A 12,620-nucleotide genomic window follows, 5' to 3' on the forward strand; every position below is an offset into this window, starting at 1 on the left:
TCTGAGTACGAGTCACCACTGATTCTGTACATCGTATCAAAACGTCCAATGAGATTTCTCTACACACTGCTTGAATCTCATTCCAAAGAATGTCTAGGTTACGTGGTTTACGTTTGTACACCTCATCTTTTACTGTGCCCCACAGAAATCCAGTGGTGTAAGGTCTGGAGAGCGTGCTGGAAACTCGATTGGGATAAAAATCATCATTTCAATCAGCAAGCATTGTTAGGTAATTAATACCAGTTACAGTGCCTTCAAATCGAAAAGGTCCAATGAGTCCCCTTGAAGACAAACCGCACCACACATTTACACCAGGCAAATTTACAACTTTTTCAATTGTAATGTGAGGATTTTCTTCACCCCAGTAAACACAATTGTGCCTATTGACAGTTCCATTAAGTTTGAATTGGGCTTCATCCGACCAAATGATGCTACCCATAAATCCCGGTTCACGTATCACCATCTCCTGAATCCATTCACAAAATTGCTACCTTCGATCTGGATCGTCGTCATTTAGCTGTTGCACCAGCCTTGGAATGTAAACACGATACTTGCCTCTCTTCAGAATGCGTAGCACGCGGCTAGCACTTACATCACTTTCACGTGCCCCTTGCCTTGAAGATTTGTTAGGAGAGCGTCGAAACAGTTCCAAGACTGCCGTTGATGACTCATCACTTGTAGCTGTTCGAGGCCGACCTGAATGACCTTTATGCACATCACACACTGTTCCATGAACTTCGAATTTGTCTCGTATGCGTGTAATTGTTAATCTTGAAGGTGGTTCTGTATCATACTCCCTTCTCCACTGTCTTTGAACTTCATTTACATTCTCAAACTTCCAGTACCACTTAATAACCTGCTTACGTTCTTCAAAACTCAAACGTACGTTCCCCATATTGATATTACAAATTCCAACTGATAATATAACATAGAGGGACGATTATGCTGGCACCTGGCGAAGAAATATAACATTAGCCTTGTAGAGCGGGAAAACTACAATAGTTTAAAGTGTGTATACATTTTTTTGAAGCACCCTGTATACTATTCTTTCTCTTTAAAATCTAGTGAATTGTGAGTATGTTTTGGTTCGTGTGGTGGGTGCCCAGGTCAACTGAAAATTGTCCTCCATTCTGAAAAGAAGTCATGAACCGTTAGATTTAATAGCATTTTCATGAAATTCCTATCTTATTATTCTATTCATTTTCAGTTTCTTTTTTATCTGACCGGAAATATTTACCAGAGTTAAAATTTTCATATAAATTGAATTGCTCACTGCGCCTCCATCTTAACTGGTCAAAAACACTGTGACTCTTACTTAGATCTTCTCTTTTGCGCAGACCATGCAACATAAATAATAAACAGAATCGAAAGTGAAAGATAAATAAAAAAATAGAAAATATCTATCGATTTCAAGACGCGCCTTATAGGCGATCAACGCGAATCATTACATTTTCTATAAAAACTGCACACAAATTCATTTATCGTTATAAAGTTTGGACAAATACGAATAATAAGATACAATTAATTTGAAACATATTTATTAAACTAATTTAAAGTGAACATCATAGAATTATAAAGTATAAATAACAAATCTGGGCACTAATATTATATATATATATATATATATATATATATATATATATATATATATATATATATATATATATATATATATATATATATATATATATATATATATATATATTTTATAACACAGCCGCTTCGGACATTTCATTTATTTATTTATTTATTTATTTCAACGGCTGAGCCAATTTACAAAGAAAAAGTAACAATATAAATATAATATAAATATAAATAGTGCGGGGTATTGGGGGGCGCCCTCGCGGGCGTCCAAGCGCTTAGGCCACCAGATGGGCCCGTTGTGCCCCCAGGCCGCTCTAGAGGGCGTCCAGAATGCCGCCCCTTCTATAGAAGGTCAGCAACTCCGTCTGAGTCCGGATCGATCAGGGCCGTTCTGAAGACTCCCAATCTTGCCCATGTCAAGGCAGGGCACTCGGTGAGCAGATGATACGGGGTCTCCTCCCCTTCCATGCACAATGGCCTGTGTAGGCCCCTGTTAGTGCTCTACACTCCCTTCTGGTCAGTCTAAGCAGCTCCCTGGTCTGAGGAAGGGCGGGCCCATCCATCAAAAGCCTCGCCTGCCTCATTCCCGGACCAACTCTCCAGCCCCCCGCTGCCCGGTCTCTCGCCCAGGCTCAGAGAGCTCCCCGCCTAACACACGGGGCGATCCCCAAGCGGGGCTCTGGCCCTATATGCCTATGCGAGGAGCCCTCTCTGGCTAAGGCGTCCGCTGCGGGGTTTTACCGCACGGGTTTGGGAGCAATCGGATGATTACCCACACCTTCAATTTGACGTTTGTCAATTCTGAAGCGATGTCAGTGAATGTATTCGCGTTGTTTGGCGAAAATGTACCCAAAAAGTAATTGTCGTAGAAAAAGTATAGTATGCAACACGTTCGGTAAACTTTTTAACTCACTCGTTCATTAAAAACTCGCTCCGTTCGTGTCAAATACATTCGTGAGTCAAATGCCGTTTACTGCACTTGTTGCATAATATACTATTACCCATTCGTAGAACAAATTTCATTCATTTTGAATGTAAAGGCGTACTTCTTCAATTTATCTTTATCTCCGCGCACAAAAGGTTACTTTCCTAAGGTTTGAGATTTTTCGACTTGCTGAGTTAATGTTGCAACTATTGATTGTCTCAGAAATTTTAACCTTACCTTTTCGTCCCAGAATTTTAATTATTTTCGTTGGGATTTGACGCCTTTATTGAACAGAGAAAACGTATCGATTTTTCTACTTCCAGTACGTTAAATGGCGTTCTGCCTTCACATCTCAGCGGTTAGTAAAGATTTCAGACCGTGGTCGCAACTGTACGGCGATTTATATCTGAGGAAATTATTCAGAATTGTTGCGTTGCGTTGTTGCACTCTGAAAAGGCCGCTAAATATTTTTTAACTTTTGTGTTGAATTTGTCTGAACTTGTGTCTCACTAAATTACTAATAATGCAAATTGAGATTTTTCTACCACCTCAGAAATGCTAAGAGAACAGTTTCGCTTGCTTTTATCACTGCTTAAAATTAAAGATAAATTCGTTAAGCGTTGGTTACTGGTTATGTGGAAGTCCAGGCTAGTTTCGATTGAGATCGTTATACCTGCAGTGTCGAAATCATCGATCCGCAATAATTTACGTTTAACCGATCGATCATCTCGAATTAAGCGGAATCCCGAGGATACGTGCTTATCAAAATCATTGAAAAAATAAAACGGGGAAGCCCGGAGGGCGCAAGGCGCCCCCATCAGTCTCGACGGCTTCATTAAGGCCCCATCCAATTAAACTCAATCATCTGCTCGTAACTCAAAAATTTTCCTGTCCAGTTTAATCCCCTCAACTTGACGTTAACTTTTTATTTACGACCGCACCTTTGAACGACGCACCATAACCGCCCCATAAATTCTTCCACCGAGGGGTGAATTTAATTGACTTGACATCTCCAGATACCGGGCCCGCCGAAGATGCCGACCGGCAGGCGATAATAAAAACTTCAACCCCAGTTAAAGATGAAAATTATTGTCGTTTCGCAATTATTGCTTGCGCGTTCCCGAGCTATCGTTTCGGTGGGAAAAAAATTTCTCACCGAAAGTGACTCGCGTATGTTTGTTCGGAACCACTTCTTCAGGGCCTACTTGACGTATGTTTGTTTTTATACCGTATTCAAACAAAAGTCGCTCACGACGGTTGTTTGCTATTTGCCCAAGACGCATTTAGTCTACTAAAGATTTTTTTTTTAAACGCCCGAAGAGGAAAAGTGTTACGCTCCTCTTCTACTTGTTGGCATGAGCTCTACCTGCTTGTTGTTATTTAAGTGATCTTCCGACTTTTCAAGTACTCGTACTTACTTTTCGGAGGCGGTCACTGCGATTACTTTTACTCGGAAATATATTTTTACCCGCTACACGGTTACAACGCGTTTGGTATAACATGACCAAAAATATGGTGCATTTATTGCTTTGACGTTTTAAGCATTTTGCAGTACCTTAGCCGCAGACCTTCGCAGGACCGTGATAAAACCCATCCCAACAGATGTCTATTCTGCATTAAGTAGAGTTGGACCGTACCGAATATTTGTGGACACTTGAAACTTTTATTTGAAACGTAAATGGATCGTTTTAAATTAGATATACTAGAGATTCCCGGTTATCCCCAGAGGTCGACTCGAATCAAAAGGGCAGTGTATGAACTTGTGACCTGGTGACGAATATTCCAAAAATGGTCTAGATTAAATTGTATTTCGAGCAATCCATTTTACGCGTTCGATATTTAAACCACCAAGATATATTTTAACATCACGTATCGTTCTTAAGAGTTTAATCTAAATTCCAATATGTTCGTATATATTACGGAGGTATTTGTATTATTTATGTACCTGATTCTCAATCTTGGATCCTGCGAGGTTGTTTTCACTATATATCATTTTGCTCTTGTGCGCTTGCCAATTAACAACACTCAACTTATTGTATTTTTGTGTCTTCTATATAGTTCTTCGATTTGTAAACAACAACAGGTACGTCATAAGCATACAGATTAATATTTATTAGAATCTTACAATTAAACATTTATATAGTATATCTTTGCAGCCTTGTAGACGCATCTAAGTGATTTGAACGCTGTCGGGTGCCTTTGGACGTTCCCCGTAGATGCCGACCCCAACGCCTTCGTTGGCTTTGGAACCTGTCTATGAACCAACGCTGTCCGTTCCCCAGTACAGTTTTCTCTGATTATGCTGGTAGAACCGACACTATTTTAGTAAACAGTAATGTAGAAGAATGCTTGCGTACGTTTTTCTGCATTGCTTGAAAGCAAGGTAGCAAGCAATCCTAAAAATTGTGCCCGTTATCGAGAGCCGTAGCAAGAATTATTCAGCCGTAAAAGGTTGGGCGCTGCGCCTGTGCAGGTGATAATTTTTTTAATTCTTGCACGGCGTTTAACGGCCTCTCTCGATCTCCCCTTATAAACGGAAAAAGGTTGACAAAGTAGGTACGTCGGGCACCGTCGATGGCACCGCTAGCGTTAAGTGTTTAAACAAACATAAAGACAATGTCGCCGTCGTAAGAAATTTACGTCTGCGTATAGAGTGTGATCGGGGCATCATGGGGGCCGGTGCGCGCAAAAAGTTTCACACGCAACAAACGTTAATAACGATAATTAATGCGTCGGCGTGGGCGTACCTTAAACGATAAACGCATGTTGAAATAATTGACGCGAGCTGGCGCCACCTATTATTTATCATCTCGTTTTTAGCCGCGGCGACGGAGAGAAAGCGAGTTTTTCGAGTGGCAAAAAATTCGTAAACGACCTTTTAACAGATGAGTTATTTAGATAGCCTAAAAAGGGTCTTGCGCCCGCGCGCCGGCGACGCAGACGACCGCGGGCCGATGGATTTCGATTCCGTTTATTCTCTTTTTCGCAAAATTTTCTGCCGTACAACGATCGATTTAATAGGAACGCGCTATTTTGCTTTGTCCGCAATTTCTACCTTGCGTCGATAAAATGCCGAATTTTTCTACATTGCTGGAACATTCCACTTTCTACATTGCCTTCGGTATTGATTGGTGCCACCTCCCCTTATAGAACACCCTGCCGAGCGGACCCTTACCCGTAACCATTCCAGAACCGTTGTTGAAACATGTACATAAAAAAATTAGTGCAATTTCATTACATTTCTATATAGTATCTTATTGATATACCAAAAATATTAAACATAATAATAATAAAGTATCAGTCACTTAAAAAATCATCGCTATCGCTACTGTTGTCACCTAGTTCAATGATCAATTCCGCCACTAATCGTTCTCTATAAATATTTTCTTTTATTACTCGTTTTCCACAGTTAGATCAGCTTTGTACTGATATTTTAGCTACCTCTTGCCGAATTACGTTCATGGTACTATGACTAAATTTTGGTGCAGTATAACTTAGACCAAATCATCTCAATCGGGTTAACTATACAATGATACGTGGGTAATCTCAAGATTTCATGTCCGTTTTGTTGTACTAGACAATTGATTTTGTAGTCTTTATTAAAATGTTTTTTTTTTTAATAATTCTAGAAGTTGTTTTTTCGTGTAGTTCTCTTTAAAATATAAATCATTTTCGTACATAAAATCTTTAATTTCGTCTTAATTTAAAGACGCATTTGTAATTTGAATGAACTGAAACAGTTTCAGTCAAGCTCTGAAGAAGTCAACAGAACGATTGGCGAAACGTCAGCAATTTCGATTAAGCAAAAACCGACGCAGAAGTTTTGTGAAAAGCATTACAGCAGCCTGTGAAAGTTTCTTTGAAAAAAAAACATAGAGTACGGTTACTTATCCTTGTCCTTTGAACTATCCAGTGAAAACAGCCTCGCAGGCTCAAAGCTCTAATATCTGTCGGGATGTGTTTTACCACGGTCTTCGAAGGTCTGCCGTTAAGATACTGTAAAAAACTTAAAACGCCAAACAATAAATACACCATATTTTTGGTCATATTATACAACAATTTATCCAGTATCTTTATACTTTGCTTTGTCAATAAATGATTTTTTCTACATTGCCTCTTGGAATTTTTGCATTTTTGTACATGAATCTAATTTTTCATGTATCCATTGTTTACAACGGTTCTGTATTCGTCTATTATATACTCCTTAATAATTTCTACATAAGCTTCGATTTTGATTTTGTAAATTCTTTGTTTTTGCTGATATTCGTTTTTTTAAATAGAAATTTTCACATTGGCGTACTTGAAATCTAATCCTATTTTTCTGTTGTCGGCTCCCTTGCAATTGGTAAATGTTTTCTACGTTGCTTCGAACGTCTTGTCGTATGATTTAATGAAAATCTGTACCATGTTTTTGGTCGATTTGATTATGCCGCGCAAAAATATCGATTGCCTTCGCTGACGGCTAGCAAACGTACCCGTCCATAATGTAACTGGTCGGCCACGTTGTCCATTTAAATCAGCCGCATCGTATTTTTCCGGAGATGAAGCGGAAAACGTGTAACGCATTTGTCGTACAAGCCGTTAAAACTTGGCAGGACATTTGTTACAAAATAAATAATGGTTCTGGGCGACCGGGTAACATAATATGTGTGTAAACATGTATTTATTCTGTACTTAAGTTATTGGCGGTGCCCGCGCTTCGCGTACCCGAAAATAAAAAAAAAATTAAGCGCCGCACATTTCGTCTTTAATTGGACGATAGGACGAAATTGATTCCTTTTCGATCTAATTGGTTATACGAGAAATCCACGACATACGATACGGGGGACGCGTCGGACCTCTCGGTAGTATAAAAAATATAAATAATGGTGAAAATTAATATTCATAATTGCGGTGCGTTCGGAGTCGAATCGACGATTCCGTCGAAGACGGTAAAGCCATTATCGGACACGCTGAGATGTTGAGCAATGTCGACCTCTCTTAACCCGGCAGCGCTTCATTTTTACCACCAAAATGCAACATAATAGAACGAGCATAAATCGGAAAAGGACTGAACTAGTACTCGATGTACCACCAAAAGGTACCGTAGACCTTAAAAAAAGATAAATAAAAAGCAGTGGACGAAATAAAAAGCACAGAGATGTAAAGAGATGAATTTGTATAAATCTGTTCTACCAAAATGTTCCGTTGAAACAGACAATACCAGCATAGAGTCATAAAAGTCTGACTGTACCAAATATCAACCCTAAAATACGATTAATAAAAAACAGGGGATAAAATAAAAGAACGAAGATGTGTACTAATTTGTACCATCAAATTGTAACGTAGACCTTACAAAATAAGATAAATAAAAACAAGATAACGAGAAACAAGAAATTGGTACAGATAGCGGACAGTGGAAAGTGGACAGTGTTAACATTTTTTGTGGTACAAGTTAACAGTGTTTTCTTTTAGTTTTAGCGTGTTTCTGCTACCTTGACATCGCCTGGCAATGTTTTTTAACACCACGTGGTACATGTATTTGTGGTACAAATCTATTATTTTCCGCCTCTGTTATTTCTTCTCTTTCTCTTATTTTTTAGCATATTTGTGTTTGGCATAAGTACATTTTTCACCTGTCATTTGGTATAAAACAAATATTTTTATTTTTATTTAGCGTATTTGTGCTAGGTTAATCCTTTCCGTTACTTTTTTCTTTTGATTCTTTCCGTTGATACAAGTTAGTAGGAATCTGGCTTTCTTTCATTTTTGGTATGTTTTTACTCCTGTATTGTAGTTTTCATATTTTTCGTTTTTATTTTTTTCTACTTGTTTAATAGTATTTTATTATGTGTTACAAATTAATATAAATTCTGAAAATTTCCATTGCAATTTGTTTTTTCGTCTTGGGTTTATTTTTGCGTTTGTTGTTGATTTATTAGTTTTTCAAAAGCAAGAGGTACCTTGGATTGCTTCTTTTTAATATTAATGCTATTTATAATGTACGTACATATTTTATTGGGTGGTACAAATCAGTAAAAAAAAATTCAATGAGTTACCGGGTCGTAGCGGCCCATTTGTTGATGCCGGTTTCAGAGAGGTATTAATATCGAGCATTTTTTTTTTGGGTTTTAAATTAAACGAGGACGACGAGATCAAACACTGTTATCATAGCGATGATAAGAACGCCGCGCCGCGCCGCTCCGCTAGGTTTATTTAATTTCGTGTGTGTGCGTGTGATTTATTGTTAATCCTTTTTTCTTGGGAGCTAGGGGAGGGGCGGCGAGGGGGAGTGTGCGAGCACATTTCGTGGAGCGGTGACGGTTGAGGGGGTGGGGAGCATCGCGGAAAAAGAAAACACGCTCGGCCGGCTAGTAGATGTAGTAAAGATTAGGATGTTTTTCTGGTTTTATTGTCTTTTATCAGACGCTCGATTGTCTTGTCACGTTTTGGATTTGGGACTATCAAATATTTGGTCATAGTGATGGCGGGATGAATTTTTACACCGCGAAGCACCAGACTGACGGACGTGGTTCGTAAAATACCGCTCAATTGCAGAAAAAAAAAAGTTGTAAACATCATCATGTAGTTTCAATTGGAATTCATCTCAATTAAGAATAGAATATTAATTATTCAAGAAACGAACCAACACAAAGAAGGAAAGATTTTGGATCGACTTGACATAAATTGTTTCTAAAGAGACGGTCCTATGTTATTATTTTGGTTTTTTGTAGAACAATCAAAATTAATTTTCATTATAAAAAACGATTGAGCAAAATTTTCGGAGCAGCGATTTTATGTATTCGAAATAACGTCTAAAATTTCTTCTTGAGAGACGTGTTTCAATAATTTTCAAAAACGAACGAATGGACGATGATGTGCCGGAACATGCCAGAGGGGCTTGTTCTACGATTTATGGGCGAGTAAAGCTTTGAAACCTTTCTACGAAAGAAAAGGGAATTCTGTAAGGAGGGAATTTTTCATCCTAACGTTTAAAAAATTACTCCTTTATATCAGAGATTTTCGCGTTGCGACGTACTAGGAGGGAATCAGGGGTCTGCGCAAATGAAACAATCCTCGTTCAATTATTCGTTTTTATTGTAAATACATCTTCAGTATTACGGAATGGAATGTTACGGGGGTATAAGGTTTTTTTTTACTCTCTACAGATCTTACGCGACAGTGAGAGGCCCACAGACACGCGCACACACGCACACACGCACACACACACACACACACATATACGCGTGCGCGCATGCACACACGCACGCACGCACGCACAACAAAAAAAACGCGCTTAGCCTCGTCGGTTATCGTTTTATTTGGTGACGACATTTTGCGGTTCTCCATTAAAACATGGAAGTATCGGCCGGGACCGTCGACTGGAATCCGCCCCCGCCTATGTTTAGACGGGCCGCGAAAGGCAGTGGCGGCGCTTCCTCCCGCGGCCGGTTACGGAGTCATTTACAAAAATAAATATAATAAATATACAAGCCGGTTATAATACGAACGCGCACCTCACAGAGGTCAAAAGATAAAAAATAAAAAAAAAAACAAAAAACGAAAAATTAGATCTGTACAGGTTATACATTCACCAACCGCGACGAGCGACAAAGAGAAATCATATAAAGTGCTTTTTTAAATTATAGAAAAATAAATTAAATCGGTATAAAAGTATGTATATATATATATATCTGTATGTATGTATATTTATATATATATATAGCTATTTTGTACAGTACATATACAAGTGCGGTTTAAGACTACAAAAATACTGACGCTATTGTATACGCGGATACAAGGATGTCGGACCCAGCGGGAGGACAAATTCATCCTTGCCCGTCGTAACCCGCGAAGTTGCGGAGTTGACGTAAAACACTCATCCTCGAATACGACATATTAAGTACATAATAGGTAAGCGTACGGACGAAGAAGCCTAACATACAGGGTTGCTTGTTAAATGTTATTTGTTTAAGAGAGTCGGCGGGAGTGTTTTGCGCACACTCCGTCACCCAGGCACCACACACCGGCGCACTATAAACTGTATTCAGTTGATCGTCTCGTTGATGCGCATCTTGCGACAGATGACAGACAGTTCTCGCATGTTCCTGAGCTCGCCCTTGCAGAGGGCTCGGTAGACGGCGTGCTGGTAACCGTTGTAAACGGGCTCGTTGAGTACCAGGAAGTCGCCGTACTCGTCGCAGTGCTCGTGTCTGTGCGCGTTGTCGTCCATCGAGAACCGGTTCTTCTTCTTGCAGTTCCGTTTCACTTTAGGCTGTCTGCCATTGCGGTTGAAAATAATTTCGGTCGAGTTGTCGAGCGACGCCTGCAATCTGACGTACGACGTCCTCGTCGACGGGTAGTCCTTGAACTTGCAGTACGGCCAAAGGTTCCTCGCGTTGATCCTCTTGATATTCTGCGCGAAAGAAACCGTCACCTTTCGTCAGCACTTAGTCGCGATAACTTACCATTCCGATCACTCTGTCTAACGTCTTTTTCCAACATATAAACCTCTTGGCGTTCGAGTCGTACAAGTAGAAACCGACGTCGTTGTAGTCGACCGTAGAGATCTTGTACAGGTTCAGTTTGCCGTCTTGATTATCTGCTGCTAATGAAAACGCAAGTCGGTTAGTTACGGGCATGGTATGAATCGATGTAGTTTACCTTTGCGCGCCAGTACCTGCTTCCCTATGACTTGGACGTAACCTTGCCCGCGATTGAGCCGAAAGTTTTGAACTCTGACGATGCAAACCGGGCCCAAACACGCGGAGTTGCAGATGTCAGCCAGGCACTGGAACGTAAACAGATATGAGTCATGGAATTTACTAGAAGCTCCGCGATTTTAGAAGAGTCTTAAGCGATGTTGACTTTGTATGCTAAGATGCAGCGAGTCCTTCGATATCTATTCGGGTAGCATCGACGTTGTTCGTCTGAGTGCCTGACGGCTTACACTAAATTGGGAGAACGCCATTTTTGATAACGTAACAAATAAACTTGAAGAAACTAGAGAAAGTAATGATCATATATAAGAAAAATGCTCTTTAGAAGACGATTTAATACGCTTTAATACGAGTTTAAATTGATTAAAATTTATTTCTACTTTTTAGGTAGGGACTGCATGCTGGCCACTCCATAACTCGAAAACCGACTTCTGTAATGTAATCTTGCACGATCCGTGCGGTGTGCGGCCTAGTATTGTCATGTATAAGAATGAATTCTTCTCCAACGTAGTCGACATATGGTCTTACGTGATCTGATAAAATAGCTTCTAGCACCTGTTAAATCTCCTGCCCCTTGTCCACGGCCGCCCCTACGGTTGAAAACACCTCCATCAGGCCTCCATATTCTGAGAACAGAACAGACCCCCATGTTTGTCGATGAGCTGGAGTAAGTTTTAGACCAGTTGCAGTTGTTTTTGGGGTCGGGTTATTTTCATTCAGTCTTCTTCCCACTGTCTACTAACTAATAGCCACTCATCGAACTTCATGCAGCTGTTGTTGCACAATAAAGCGGTCATCACGAGCCTTTTTAATTCGCCTTCGGCCTGTTCCGAGGCGCATAGCAAAGGATCGAATCTCCTCATACCGTTGGCATTCTCTTCGAACTGCTGCGCGTATCATATTCAGTTATCGAGCAACAGCTCGCTGGCGTCCACTTTCGATTAAAGCGATAAATTGAGCGGCAAGCATCAAGCTAACACAATTAGACGCTAACCAAATGGTTAAGTCTATAAAAAGTTTGATACTATCACTATAATTACTGCATGAACACGTTTCACTTCTTTAATCAACAAATTTAAACTCATACCAAAGCGTATTAAATTGTCTTCCAGAATAGAATGTTTATGGTTTGGGTCAGATGAATAGTTTCAAGAAGAAAAATATTCTAAAGTCAAAAATTTACAGTGGGCCGATTTCTATGCACGCAAGTTTAGTTGAAAAAGATCGATCATCAATAAATTTCAAAATAATGACTCACTGAAAATTTAGAAAACTTCGTAGCTCGGGGGGAGATCGTGTCCGGGGCACCACCAAAAGTACGACTCGAATACTTACCATTGTAATAAGTAGCAGAAGTATCGCCCTCTCTGGTAGTTTTGATTTCCTGAAACAAAAACGTGTCGTTTTAATGT

The 12,620-nt window shown here is 39.8% G+C and overlaps 1 protein-coding gene across 6 annotated transcripts in view; it reads right to left on the reverse strand.

Moving 5' to 3' along the window:
- Window positions 1-9,576: 9,576 nt before the first annotated feature.
- LOC132701984 (uncharacterized) overlaps window positions 9,577-12,620 on the reverse strand; it is a 99,910-nt gene continuing 96,866 nt past the window's right edge. For 2 of the 6 annotated variants that reach the window (XM_060670350.1, XM_060670354.1), the window contains exons 2-5: window positions 12,544-12,592; window positions 11,153-11,279; window positions 10,957-11,096; window positions 9,577-10,904 (exon numbers count right to left, since the gene is read on the reverse strand). In XM_060670350.1, coding sequence (XP_060526333.1) covers window positions 10,536-10,904; window positions 10,957-11,096; window positions 11,153-11,279; window positions 12,544-12,592 — 685 coding nt within the window. In that variant the 3' untranslated portion in view covers window positions 9,577-10,535. The remainder of the gene's footprint in view (window positions 10,905-10,956; window positions 11,097-11,152; window positions 11,280-12,543; window positions 12,593-12,620) is intronic. The other 4 variants (XM_060670349.1, XM_060670355.1, XM_060670353.1 and 1 more) reach the window with 3 other exon arrangements.

Source organism: Cylas formicarius, unplaced genomic scaffold (assembly GCF_029955315.1).
Source record: "Cylas formicarius isolate icCylForm1 unplaced genomic scaffold, icCylForm1.1 PGA_scaffold_5__7_contigs__length_24384050, whole genome shotgun sequence".
NCBI classification, from domain to species: Eukaryota; Metazoa; Arthropoda; class Insecta; order Coleoptera; family Brentidae; genus Cylas; species Cylas formicarius.